General features: G+C 40.1%; 1 protein-coding gene across 1 annotated transcript in view; it reads left to right on the forward strand.

The window, feature by feature from the left end:
* The window catches only part of NUF2 (NUF2 component of NDC80 kinetochore complex), an 86,546-nt gene that overhangs the window by 12,000 nt on the left and 60,841 nt on the right, over positions 1-13,705 (forward strand). Inside the window, exon 2 of the mRNA XM_015832035.1 lies at positions 10,124-10,247. Coding sequence (XP_015687521.1) covers positions 10,124-10,247 — 124 coding nt within the window. The remainder of the gene's footprint in view (positions 1-10,123; positions 10,248-13,705) is intronic.

A 13,705-nucleotide genomic window follows, 5' to 3' on the forward strand; every position in this document is an offset into this window, starting at 1 on the left:
GGTTTTACTCCATCCTCTTTGTGGTCCCCAAGGCATCGGGAGGTTGGAGAGCCATCTTGGACCTGAAGGGACTGAACCATTTCATAGCCTACAGGCGGTTCAAAATGCAGTCCCTCAGATCCATCCTGGCCAGTATCAGGAAGGGAGATTATCTCTCTTCCATAGATCTGACAGAGGCTTATCTTCATGTCCCAATCAGGCCACTTCACCGCCGATTCCTCCGGTTTTGCCATGGTCACAGGCATTACCAGTACAGGGCTCTGCCCTTTGGACTCTCTTCTGCCCCTCGCGTGTTCACAAAGCTACTGGCGGTTTTAGCAGCACATCTCAGGCTGATACCGGTAAGAGTACAGTGTTACCTGGATGACATCATCGTCCAGTCCAGATCGTTCCGGTCAGCACAGCTGGACCTACAAGTTACAATTCAGACCTTGCAGAAACACGGCTTCTCCGTGAATTTCAAAAAGAGCCACACCATTCCGACCACTCGGATTCTGCATTTAGGGGCGGTAATAGATTCGAACCTGTGCATGGTATATCTGTCACAGGAGCGCAAGGCCAGCATCAAGTCTTTAATTGGCAATATCCAAAAAAGCAAGGTGATTCCAATTGTCCAACTGTCTCAGTTATTGGGGAAAATGATCTCGTGCCTAGGCATAGTGCCTTGGGCACGACTTCACTCCAGACACCTTCAGTGGTTCCTGTTACCTTTCCAGAGGAAGAACATGAGTTCCTCCGTACGGAGAGTGAGGGTTCCGCATCACGTTCTGATGTCACTACGCTGGTGGGGGTCGCCAGCCATTCACAAAGGTTCACTGTTCAAGGAGCCTCGCAGGCTCGTCCTGACAACGGACGCCAGCTTGTTCGGCTGGGGAGCGCACATGCAGACTCACATGGCACAGGGACAGTGGAACCAATCCGACCTCACTCACAACATCAATTGGCTGGAGCTCAGGGCTGTACACCTGGCTCTACGACAATTTGCCAACATAGTAGACACGTCCTGGTAATGACGGACAATGTCGCAACCAAGGCCCATGTCAACAGGCAGGGGGGGACCAGGTCCTGGACACTCATGCAGGAGGCTCTGTCCCTGGGCCTGTGGGCAGAATCCAATCTGGCATCCATTTGCGCAGAACACATCTCCGGGGAGGCGAATCGCCAGGCCGATTCTTTGAGCAGAGTATTGATAGACCACTCAGAGTGGCGCCTAGATCCTTCCCTTTTCAGGAGAATAGTGGAGAGGTTCGGACTCCCTCAAGTGGACCTATTTGCCTCGTCGACAAACGCTCAACTACCCAGATTTTTCACGAGGTTTCCATCACGGGGGGCGGAGGGGACAGATGCACTTCGCAGTCCTTGGCCCAAGGGGCTCCTGTATGCATTCCCCCCTCTCCCTCTGATTCAGGCTGTCATCAGGAAGCTGCTTTTGGAACAGGCGGAGTTGGTCCTGGTGGTCCCTCACTGGCCAAGGAGACCTTGGTTTGCAGACCTCGTGGATCTGTCGGTCTCTCCGCCATGGAAGATCCCACCAAATCTAGTCGCTCTCAGTCAGGGTCAGCTACAACATCCGGATCCGCAGTGGCTTCAGTTAGCCGCTTGGCACTTGAGCGGGAGAGTTTAGCCAGGCAGTCATTTTCCCATAGCGGTAATTCAAGCCTCTAGACGTCCTTCGACTAACAGAATTTATGACGCCACATGGAAGCATTTCTGCACTTGGTGCACCTCCAGGAGGTTGGATCCTTTGACAGTATCCATTCCCATTATCTTAGATTTCCTTTTAGAGGGCCTGAACAAAGGCCTGGCCTATAACACTATTCGTAGGCAACTTGCGGCCTTGTCCTCAATTCTCACTTGTGAGGATCATGCGCAACTGTCACATCACCCGGCAGTCAGGGCTTTCCTTGAGGGAGCTGTTCACACTGCTCCTCCAGTAGTACATAGGTACCCCACGTGGGATTTACCAAAGGTATTGCAGGTTCTCACGGGGCCACCATTTGAACCTATCAGGTCTTGTTCTTTACACTTCCTTTCTTTGAAAGTCGCCTTCTTGATAGCTATTACCTCGGCAAGGCGTATCTCTGAGCTGGCTGCTCTTTCAGTCAGGGGTGACCTCTGTACCTTTCTGAATGACAGGGTGGTCCTCCGGTTGGACCCGTCCTTCATCCCGAAGGTCAATACTTGGTTTCACAGGTCTCAGGACCTGGTTCTTCCAAATTTTTGCCCTCGGCCAACCCATCGTCTGGAAAAGCTGTGGCACACGTTGGACGTACGACGGGCCATGCATCATTACGTAAAACGTACAGAACCTTTTCGCAGGACTGAGGCTCTGTTTGTGTCTTTCCATCCTTCTTCCAAGGGTCTGAAGGTATCATCTTCAACCATTGGAAGATGGATTAGGGCATGCATCTCTTATGCATACAGGTCTCAGTCTCTTCAGGTTCCAGCGAATGTCACAGCTCATTCCACACGTAGTGCAGCCACGACTGCGGCTTATTCTGCACAGGCTTCGGTAGAAGAGATTTGTCGGGCAGCCACCTGGTCTTCTCCCTCTTCCTTTATAAGACATTACAAACTTGACCAGTTTGCGGCAGCTGATGCGGCCTTTGGCAGGAGAGTCTTGCAGAGGGTGGTGGCGGCTCGTGACTCACAGACCTAGACTTCCCTCCCATTGGGGGACATGGGGGCTTGGGTATGTCCCACCGGTGGAGGCTACATCTCACATGCTGTAGAATGGGCGTTGTCTTACCTGAATGCCATTTCTCAGCATGTAGATGTAGCCTCCACACCCGCCCGTGTTGGTAGGTCTAGGCTGTAATTTCAGGAGGAGTGTTGTGTCAGATCAAGTGAGCTTCGCCTCGTCGGTCAACAAACTGGGAAAGGACAGCCCAAGGAGGCGTGGCCAAAGTTTGATCTTAGTCTAATCTGAGCAAGGAGGCATTGATAACCCACCGGTGGAGGCTACATCTACATGCTGAGAAATGGCGTTCAGGTAAGACAACACCCATTCCATTTGCACACAGCCTCTCCCTTTTCCTTAACAAAAGGTCCTGCACTCTAGCCAAACCCCCATGCTTTCCAGGGTCTGCCACTTGAATAGATCCTTTCTGCAGTTAGGAAAGGCCAGAGGGAGCAAAATCCAACTATGATTGGGAAAAAGGGTCTTTTCACTCACATACAGAGAGCCACACAGATTTCTCTCTTTTTTTGTAAGATTTTATTAATTTTTTCCATACAATTTTTCAACCAACATGCTATCTGAGTTTAAATGCGCTAATACATATTAAATTCCTAATCCTTTATTCTTTCCTCTAACCAGCGGTAAAGTAAGTCCCAAGTTTGATAATATTCTGTTTCTTCTTTTTCTTTCAGTCTCATGGTCAATCTATCCGTTTACGCATTCCAATATTTTTTTGATTATTTCTTCATCTGGTGGTATTCCTTCATTTTTCCAATATTGTGCAAATATTCTTGCGGCTGTTGTGACATGTAAAATCAAATATAGGCTTTGTTTTTAATCTTTTCTGGCATTATACCTAATAAAAAAAAGTTCAGGTTTAAAATCTACATATTCTCCCAACATCTTTTCTAACCAAATATGTATCTTTTTCCAATAAATCTTTGCTTTATCACATGTCCACCAAACATGATAATACGCGCCTGAGTTGTGTTTACATTTCCAACATCTATCTGACATATTTTTAAACATTTTTGCTAATCTTGCTGGTGGCAAGTGCCATCTATAAAACATTTTATGTAAATTTTCTTTATAAGAAGTTGACATTGTCAATTTATAATTTGTTTCCCATAAATTTTGCCATTTTTCTAATTCTATATTATATCCAAAGTTTTTCGCCCATCTTATCATTGTTTCTTTAACTTGTTCACTTTCCATTTCCAAAATTAATAAAAGATTATACATTTTCTTAATTAGTTTCTCATCTGAAGTTAACAAAGTCTTATCAAATACCATCTGTTCTTTATAAAATCCATACAATTTAACATCTTTTTCATATCTAGTTTGCATTTGTAAATTTGCCCATCACAAGTTGATCCCCTGATTTTCCATTTCTTGTTTAATTTTTAAATTCCCTTCAGAATTTAGAATATCTCTATATGTCCAGATTTTTTCAAGTTTGGGTGCATAAATGCTTCCATAGTTGACAACCACCCTGGGATTTTCAAATATATTTTACTTTTTATTTTTTCCCATACTATTAACAATGCATTTCTTATATAATGATTTTGGAAATACTTATGAATCTTGTTTTTTCCATACCATAAAAAAGTGTGCCACCCCAATTGTAAATCATGTCCCTCCAGATATAACAACCTTTTATTGCTAAGAGATCCATTCTTTTACCATGTTAAAACAGATGCTTAATAATACAAAGCCCACTCCGGTAGTCTAAATCCTCCATTTTCCTTAGCATCTTGTAATGTTTTCATCTAATTCTAGCTTTCTTTCCTTGCCAAATAAATGTCAAAATTAGGGAATTTAAGTCATCAAAGAATTTTTTCTCAAGTTTTATAGGTATTGTTTGAAATAAGAATAAGATTTTCAGTAGTATGTTCATTTTCACTGTACCAATTCTTCCTAGTATTGACAATTGTAAGTTTTTTCCATTTTTCCAGATCCAGTTTTATTTGATTCAATAGTTTTGTGTAATTATCTTCTTTTATTGTTGAGCATCTTGCTGTTAAATATATACCCAGGTATTTAATCTTTTTTACTGCCATTATCTGCAATTCTGTTTTTTCTGACAATTGGGGGTTTTTTTGTGTTTATTTGTAAGATTTTTAACTATTACTTTAGTTTTTTTCTCTATTTATTTTCAGTCCCGCCATTTCTCCATACTGTTCTATCTTTCCCAGTAATTTATGAATCATTTCCAAAGGTTCTTCTAAGATAAATACCAAATCATCAGCAAATGCTTGTAATTTATATGTTTCGCCTTTTATTTCTAGTCCTTTAATTTCTATATCTTGTCTAATATTTCTATTTAAAACTTCCAGAGTGAAAATGAATAACAGTGGAGATAGTGGACATCCATGCCTTGTACATTTTCTTATCTCAAAGTTCTCAGTGTAATCTCCATTCACGATCACTCTCGCTGTTTGTTTATTATATATTGTTTTTATCATATTTATAAAGTTCTGTCCAAAGTCCATCATTTGTAGTTGCTGAGTCATAAATTGCCAGGAAACATTATCAAATGCCTTTTGGGCATCTAGAAATATTAGTGCCAATTGTTTCCCTGGATGTAATTCATAATATTCTAATATGTCCATTATCACTCTTAAATTGTTTTTAATTTGTCTCTTTGGTAGAAAACCATTTTGGTCTGAATGTATAAAATCCATTAAGTATTTTTTCGATCTCTCTGCCATTATCGAAGTAAAAATTTTATTATCCACATTGAGCAACAATATCGGTCTGTAATTTTTAATCTGTGACAAATCTGAATCTTCTTTTGGTATTAAAGAAATGTTTGCTTCCATCCATGTGGCTGGGAGTTTAGCCTCCAACAAAAGTCCATTACAAACATCTTTCAATGATTCACTTAGTATGTCTTGTAAAGTTTTATATAACTCCGCCGGTAATCCATGTGGACCTGGTGTTTTTTCATTTTTTTGCCTTCTTATGGCCTCTGGTATTTCCATCATTGTAATTTTTCCCTCTAACATAGTCTTAAATGTCTCTGGAATTTTTGGAAGATTATTTTCTTGTAGATATTGAATCATTCTCTTGGAGTTTCTTCTTTGTCATAGTTTCTTGTAATATTCTTTAATTATTTTTTTTATTTCTTCATTTTTAAATTATAAACAACCTTTTTCATCTACTAAGTTATGTATCATTTTCTTCTCTTTCTTTTTTTTTAAGTTTGTAAGCTAACTACCTTCCTGGTTTATTTGCATTTTCGGAAAAAAATTGTTTCGCTCTTTTTATTTGCTGTGCCAATTTTTCTGAATCCAACAAGTTTAGTTTGTTTAGTTCCATTTCTATTTTCAAAGTCTTTTTCTGCAGATTTTTTTGTAATTCTGATTCTAACTTTCCAAATTTTTCTTTTAATAGTACATATTGCTGTCTTCTCTGTTTATTTTTCTTTGCCATATATGTTATAGCTATACCTCTAAAATATGCTTTAGCTGTATTCCATACATTTTGTAATGTTGTGTCATCTTTTTTGTTTTCTCTAAAGAAGAACTCCATTTCCTTTTTCGCTAGTTCTAAAAATTCTCTTTCTTTTAGTATAAATTGATTTAAAGTCCATCTTGGTTTTTTTTTAATTCCTCTCCATGTCAATTTCAAAGGGTTATGGTCTGCCCATGTGCCTGTTTCAATCTCAATTTCCTATATATTCAACCTCAATTCAGATGTCATCCAAATCATATCAATTCTTGACCAGGATTTTTGACTATTTGAATAAAAAGTATATTGTAGTTTTTCTGAATTGATTTCCCTCCAAATATCTTTTATTCCAATTTCATCTGTCATATTAAAGAATGTCTTAGGTAATCTTCTTCCAGTTTTCCCTATTTTACTGCTTTTATAGTCAATTGTCCCATCTATTATTGCATTAAAGTCTCCTACTAAACAAATATTTTGATACTCCATTTTCTATGGAGGCTCTGATAGAATTCAATTTTTAAACGTTATTTTAAAAATTCTCCCCTTTTGTAGTTGCTTGCCACTTTTAGATCACAGTCTTTCTGGGGTCTTTGTTCTTTAACTCTTCCTTATCAGGGGGTTAATGACTTGTAATCCACAAGGAAAAGGAAAGAAAACACTGGCTCACCCAGTTTAAGCACGCTGTTGACAGCTGTTTGGCGGATCACTGCGGCTCCTCGCTTTCCTTCTGGCTGGAGACTTGGGCTGCCTTGGCTCACCTGGCAGCCTTTCCTCTGTCCATTCAGAGGATTTCTTTAGTCCGCTCCCGTCGGCCGCCACCTGATCCGAGCTCCTGGAGTGTCCCTCCTTCGTTACCCCTCCAGGGGCAACCCTTTTTGGGTCGCTGGGCGAAGCGAAATCGGGCTGAGTAGCCGGAGCCCTGACTTCTTCCACCCATCCCGCCGGCTACCAAAACCGAAGGTTTTTCCACATTTCTCTTACTCCCCTGGGCTTTAAAGTTAAATTTTAGAGGTACTCACCTTCACCTTCTTTCCAAGCAGCCCTTGAGCTCAAACCCAAAACTCCCTTTACTACCCTGGCTCCACATGGGTAGGGCCTGGGAAAGCCACCCACAGACACAAGGGGTCTGTTGCCGGGAAGATGGGGCTTACCAGTTCTTCATATGTTTTAGTCTCCATGCCTTTAATCATCTTAGTTGCTTTTCTTTGCACTTTTTCCAAATTCTCAGCATCTTTTTATAATGTGACCAAAACTGGTTGCAGTATTCCAGGTGTGGCCTTAATAAGGCATTATAAAGCGGTACTAATATTTCAAATGATTTTTGATTCTATGCCTCTGTTTATACAACCAAGGATTATGTTAGCTTTTTTGGCTGCTGCTGCACACTGCTGACTCATATTTAAGTGATCGTCCTCTAGGACAGGGCTTTTCAACCTTTTCACAGATTGTACCATTTTTAGGACATGACAATATTTGAGTACCACCAGTGCTTCGCAAGGTGTCAAAAAGGGGGAGGGAATTTTGGGTTTTACTGATTAGATTCATTTGTTGTTATAGAAATGGCTAGTTTATAATATTATGGAAAAGTAAAAAGTTGAGGTTCAATGTTAATACTTCCTTCTACTGCAACAGAGGAAGTATGTTCTTTTTCCCTTCCCCCCCTTTTTCCTCCCCACTGTGTCCTACTATTTGCTTTTGTATTTTTGTATTTTATTCTATAATCTAATAAAATATTACAAACTGTAGAAAAAAAGAAAAGAACTACCAGTTTTAATTTCTTCTGTGGCTGTTCCTTTGCTGAATCACTTTCCCTTTGCACTGACAAATGTATGATGAATTCAAACTTGGCACTTTTATGACTTGTGGACTTCAACTCCCAGAATTCCTCAGCCCTCATGGCTGGTTGAGGAATTCTGGGAGTTGAAGTCCACAGGTCTTAAAGTTGCTAAGTTTGTAGACTCTTGAGCTAGCTGGTTGGCCCTTCTGAGCTTTTCCAATCCCTTCCCTGTACCCTTAAAGACACAGAAATCAAGTGCAAAGCAAGAAAATAAAGAAACACAAACTCCGTTGTTGTTGTTTTTTCTCTTTAAGCTGCCTCAGGGGCGTCACATGTCACAATGTTGCAATCCTTGACTGAAAGGCTCGGGCAATTGCGAAAAGCTTTAGCTTTAAATTAAGGCTGTTTACCTTCAAAGAAAACTTTCTAAAAGCCACAGACAGACTCAATTAAAGGGGGTAAAACTAATTACATTTGTTTAAAGGAATTAAACATTTCCTGATGTCTTTTTTCCCCTTCCCCCAACCAAACAACATTCTTTTATAGCCTCTCCTCTCCCCCCCCCTTTTCTTCAGTTCACCTACAGCTCCAAGCTGTTTTCGGAAGCGCCAATCAGCTGGAGCTCCGCCGGCTCCTGGGGCTTCTGCCAAGCCCAGACAGTCCTGCAGCTGCCTCTCCCTCAAACTTGGCTCGCTTTGGCTCATTCCCCTCCCCTGCTATACTTGGCTAGCAATTACGTACCACCTGCCATGTGGCAAAGTACCACAAGTGGTACGCGTACCACCGGTTGAAAAGCCCTGCTCTAGGACTCCAAGGTCCCTCTCAGTTTTTGTTTTTGAGCCAGGTTTCGCCTAATCTGTACTTTTACCTTTGGTTTTTTCTGCTTAAGTGTAAAAATCTTGCTTTTCTACAGATTAAATTTCATGTTGGATAGGGCCCATTGTTCAAGTTTGTCAAGATCTTTTTTGATCCTGAGCTTGTCTTCTGGGGTGTTCGCTATTCCTGCCAGCTCAGTGTCATTTGCAAATTTGATGAGTTCCCCTTCTATTCTCTCATCTAACTCATCTAAGTTATGAAGATATTGAACAGTACTGGGCCTAAGACAGAATCTTGTAAGCCACTGCTTACTGCCCTTCATGTAGACAGCACCATTAAGGATTTCTTGAGTACAGTTTATCAGCCAGTTACAAATCTGTCTGGTTGGTGATGCTGTCTATCCCACATTTTTCTAGCTTACCAAGAAGCAGGCTGTGATCTACTTTGTTGAATGCCTTGCTGAAGTCTTAAGTATACTATTTTCACAGCATTTTGCTGATCTACTAATATAGTCACTTTGACGAAGAATGAAATAAAGTTGTTTTGGCATGATTTGTTTTTAACAAATCCATACTGGCTTTTAGTTATAACTTTATTTATTTCTAGGTGTTTGCAGATCTGTTTTTTATTATCTTTTCCAGTATCTTCCCAGGTATTGATATTAGGCTGATCGGTCTGTAGTTTCCTGGGTCTCTTTTTTTTCTTTTTTTGATGATGGGAACCACATCAACTCTTTTCCAATCCTCACGTAATTCCCTGGTATTCCAGGATTTTTAAAAGATATGGTGCAATAGTTCTGACTTCTGAGATAACATCTGCCAGCTCCTTCAGAACTCTGGGATATAATCCATCAGGTCCTGGCGATTTATATTCATTAAGATCAGATAGGTATTCGCTAACCATTTTCTTGTTTATTTTAATTTTTATTTCTAGTCTGTCTTTTACAGTTAGGTTTTTGGTAGGCTGGGCTATAGTTTCTGCATGAAGATTGATGCAAAGAATGAGTTAAGCTGTTCTGCTTTCTCTCTGCTGCCTATTATTTATATGTTGAAATAATATAAATAACAAAAAAAGTTAAGGAAACAGTAGCACTTAAGAGAGAAGATGGTAAGGAAGTAAGAGGCAGCAGAAAGAAAGCAGAACTGCTTAACTCATTTTTTTTATTATCTTTGACTTTGTTGCAAGCCTCTTTCATTCTGAGCCTTTGCTTTTCTGATTTCATCTTTGCAGACTTGGGCTATCTGCTGACACTCTGCCTTAGTCATGTGTCCCTCTTTCCATTTTTTTGTACCTGTCCTTTTTGTTTTTCAGACAAGATTGGCCAAGTGCTGCTACACAAAAGGATTTATTTGCTTATGCAATTTTTTACATTTACATAATATTTTAATTTTTTGCAGGATGGATAATTGTACTTTTCCAAGATACAGTGACAATGACATTGTGGTACACATTCGCAATTCTTTATTGAGTGGAAATGAAGCTAAAAATTTTTCAAAGAGTGATTTATTTCCAAACGTGAAGGTAAGCGTTTTTATATTCAGTGGAATTGGAACTCAAAACTGTAGTCTATGCATTGTATGTAAGGGTTTGTTTTTTTTAATGTCTTCAAGTCAGTTTTTGACTCCTGGCCTGAAGTTTTATTGGCAAGGGTTTTTGGAGGTTGTTTGCCATAGCCTGCTGCCTAGGATGAGAGAAAGACACTGGTCCTGTTGGCTTTGTGCCTAAAACTTATGGTCTTGTTTCTTCAATCTTCTGGAAAAATGAAACACTAGAAAGACTAATTTTTGAGATTCAACAGATATGTTAACAGATATTAATGAAATCTCTCATTAATGCTGTCTCTCCAAGAAAGTTCTATAATCTAATTTAGGAGGGAATGGTATCTATTAACAAATCATCTTGATTTAGCATTCTGTAATTCGCCTACGTCATCCCTAGTAATAGAATTTGTATTTCTCTTTCTTATACAAATGCTCTTCATTGAACCATTGTGTTAAGATTCCTGGATCTTTAAACATGTGTGTATGTATTTCACATACATCACCATTGCTCCCCTATGTCTGGCCTATTTGTTATACCCTTCAATCCTTGCATGTTAGTCTTGCATTTCAACCCACCAAATTTTAGTGACTATTAAATCATATTTCCCTTCTGCATTAACACTTTCAGTTCTTGCTTCTTCCCATACACCATGCATTTCTAAAGAATCACTGGGAAACTTAGGTCTGACTCTTTAGGTCCAGTGACAATTATCCCTTTATTTTCATATGGATCAGTAGAAAGGGGTAGTTGTCAGTGGAGTTAAAGAATCAGAAGCCTTTTGGTCACAAGGAAAAAGGACATTTTTTGACATCCATTGGGTTGAATAATTTCTGCTTTATCACCACAACATAGTCCTTAATAAATGTTCAGTAAGATTCGCACTGCATCATCTCCAGCATTTCAGGCTTCTCTTCACCTGCTTCATCTCCCTCAATTATTCTATAAATCAGGAAGACTTCCAAGATCCTTGAGTTAGGTGAGGCCACAGGTGTGATCCAATCAAGATATTCTGCAACCCTCTCATTCCAGGTAGACCCCGGGTCCTCAGTTGGATTCAGCAGCATATCCTCAGAGATAATCCCAAGCTTACTCTGGAGCCCAAAGGTGTAAATCAGTTGCCTAGGGTGGACCAATCTAATAGATCCTGTCTACCTGCAGTGGAGGACAGTGCCAGAGAACTGCATTATTCATCAGTTAACAGTCTAGCCACCAGACGTTAAACTTGATATGAGTTATGATTATATGAGATGAAAAGGGAGGTTAGGCTACTGGATCCAATGTAAGTTTTCTTTGTCATCCCCTCTGCTTTTCATGAATCTACTGTTTTATCTCCTTTTTTTGCAATGTCTTGTGGAAAGTCAAAACTTGTTTTTGTCGACTTCCGGTGGTTTGGCGGCTGCCGAAGGAGGCTTTTTGACAGCCTCCCGTCTGGGACTGTGTAAAAATCGCCAAAACAGCGCGCATCAGCTGTTTGGCGATTTGAAACTTCTCTCCGGGCAAAGGAGAGAAGGAGAGCTTACTCTAGAGTAGGAGTCGAGTTCCCTAGTCTCCCTGGGGGTTCCCAGCGAGGCGAAGGTGTGAACTCCTCCGGAGCTCAGAGTTTCTCCGCAGATCGGGACGTCTTCGCTATTTAGCGAAGCCAGACGCCGTCTCCACCTCTGATCTTTTTTTCGAACTTAACTGTGAGTAATATTAACAGACGGAGCTGACTAGGAAACTTGGACTTTTCATGATGAAATTAAAACTTTGACTCAGAAGATTAAAGTCTTCTCAAATGACTGAAATCGAAAGTTAACTTTTGGGGGGGGAAAAATGGCTGCAGTTTAGCCGCTTCTTTGTTCTAAAGAGACACTTTCACTTTCCTTCCGGTTGTGGATTGCTACATTGTTAAGACTGTAAAGAATTTTCAAAAATTAAGGAAAAATTAAAGGAAAATTTGTTTGATCTTTAGCTACTTTGGACTGTATATTAAGACTTTTTTTAAACTTAAGAATGGCTTCTAAACGAGGTGCAGCTGCTGCAGCACCTAAGCCAGCTGCTTCTTCTCCAGCTATACAGACTACGCATCAGAGAGCAAAAACTCCTCCACCCTCCTCACCACCTTATATTACTTTAAAGGATTTGCAGGATTCTTTGATGCAGATGCAGATGTCTAAACAAATTGTGCAACAAATGAGAGTGGAGACAGAAGAGCTTGCTAAAAAGAATGATGAATTGTGTGAGAGTATGTCTCAAATCTTTGAGGGCTTTGCTTTTCATATGGAGCGTATAGAGACTCGTGTGGAGGAAGTGGGGGAAAAAATGGAAGGGATGGAGGAGAGAATGGAAAAAGTGGAAGAGAGTATAGAGATTATTCAAAATGACATTGTAATGACACAATTCAGAGAGATGGAATATGCAATAAGAATCAGAGGCCTGCGAGAGGATGCACAGGAGAAACTGAGAGAAGAGGTATCAGCTGCCTTAGCGTTGGTTTTAGACTGCGACCCTGAAATTATCTATGGAGAGATTGAAAAAATATTTAGAGTCAATTCATGGGTCGCACGTCAGAGAAAACAGCCTAGGGATGTTGTTGTTTATTTTTCTAGAAAAACACGTCAAAATGAAATTATACAGGCCTTTTACCAACAGAGATTTCAGATTGCTGCTCAGGATATTATACTTTTGAAAGAAATACCTTCAAAGATTTTAAGAAAAAGAAAGGAGTTTGCTTTCTTGGCTCAAGAATTGAAGAAGCAGCAAATACCTTTTAGATGGGAAATACCAGTTGGAATGGCCTTTACATATGCTGGGAACCGTTACAGATTCAATACAGTACAGAAGGCAAAGCACTTTTATCTAACGGTTCTGAAAGCTGATTCATCTTCTACATCACCAGTTAAAGGAACAGAAGGAGTGGAACAACTGAATATGGATCTGCCTGGAGCTATGTCGCCATCTGCAGGAGATTTTCAGAATTTACAAATGTTGGAGGCAAAACAGGACCCAAAAGATCAGAGAATGACACGTGCGGCCCACAAGCGTAAGGAAAGAGAGCAGCAGAAAGAGGCTATGCCCCAAACATGTTCAATTACTTCGGAGCCAGTGGGAGGGGCCAGACCTAAAAGATCTGTCATGATGGATCTGCAAGGGATGATTCAGAAGCTCCAAAAGCCAAAGGATGGCTAAATTAATAACTTTAAATGTTAATGGACTGAACTCACCACAAAAAAGGAGAAAAATATTTTACTATTTGAAACAGCATAAGAATGATATTATATGTTTACAAGAGACACATATTATATTAAAAGACCAAAAGTATCTATTTAATCCTAAATTGGGTTTATATTTTGCGGCCTCTGCTCAAAAGAAAAAAGCGGGTGTAGTTCTTTATGTTAAGAAGGAATTGATGCCAAAGTTAATAGATGCTGATGCAGAAGGAAGATTTGTATTTGTGG

The sequence above is a fragment of the Protobothrops mucrosquamatus genome, unplaced genomic scaffold (genome assembly GCF_001527695.2).
Source record: "Protobothrops mucrosquamatus isolate PMUCROS unplaced genomic scaffold, P.Mucros_1.0 scaffold_294, whole genome shotgun sequence".
Lineage (NCBI taxonomy): Eukaryota > Metazoa > Chordata > Lepidosauria > Squamata > Viperidae > Protobothrops > Protobothrops mucrosquamatus.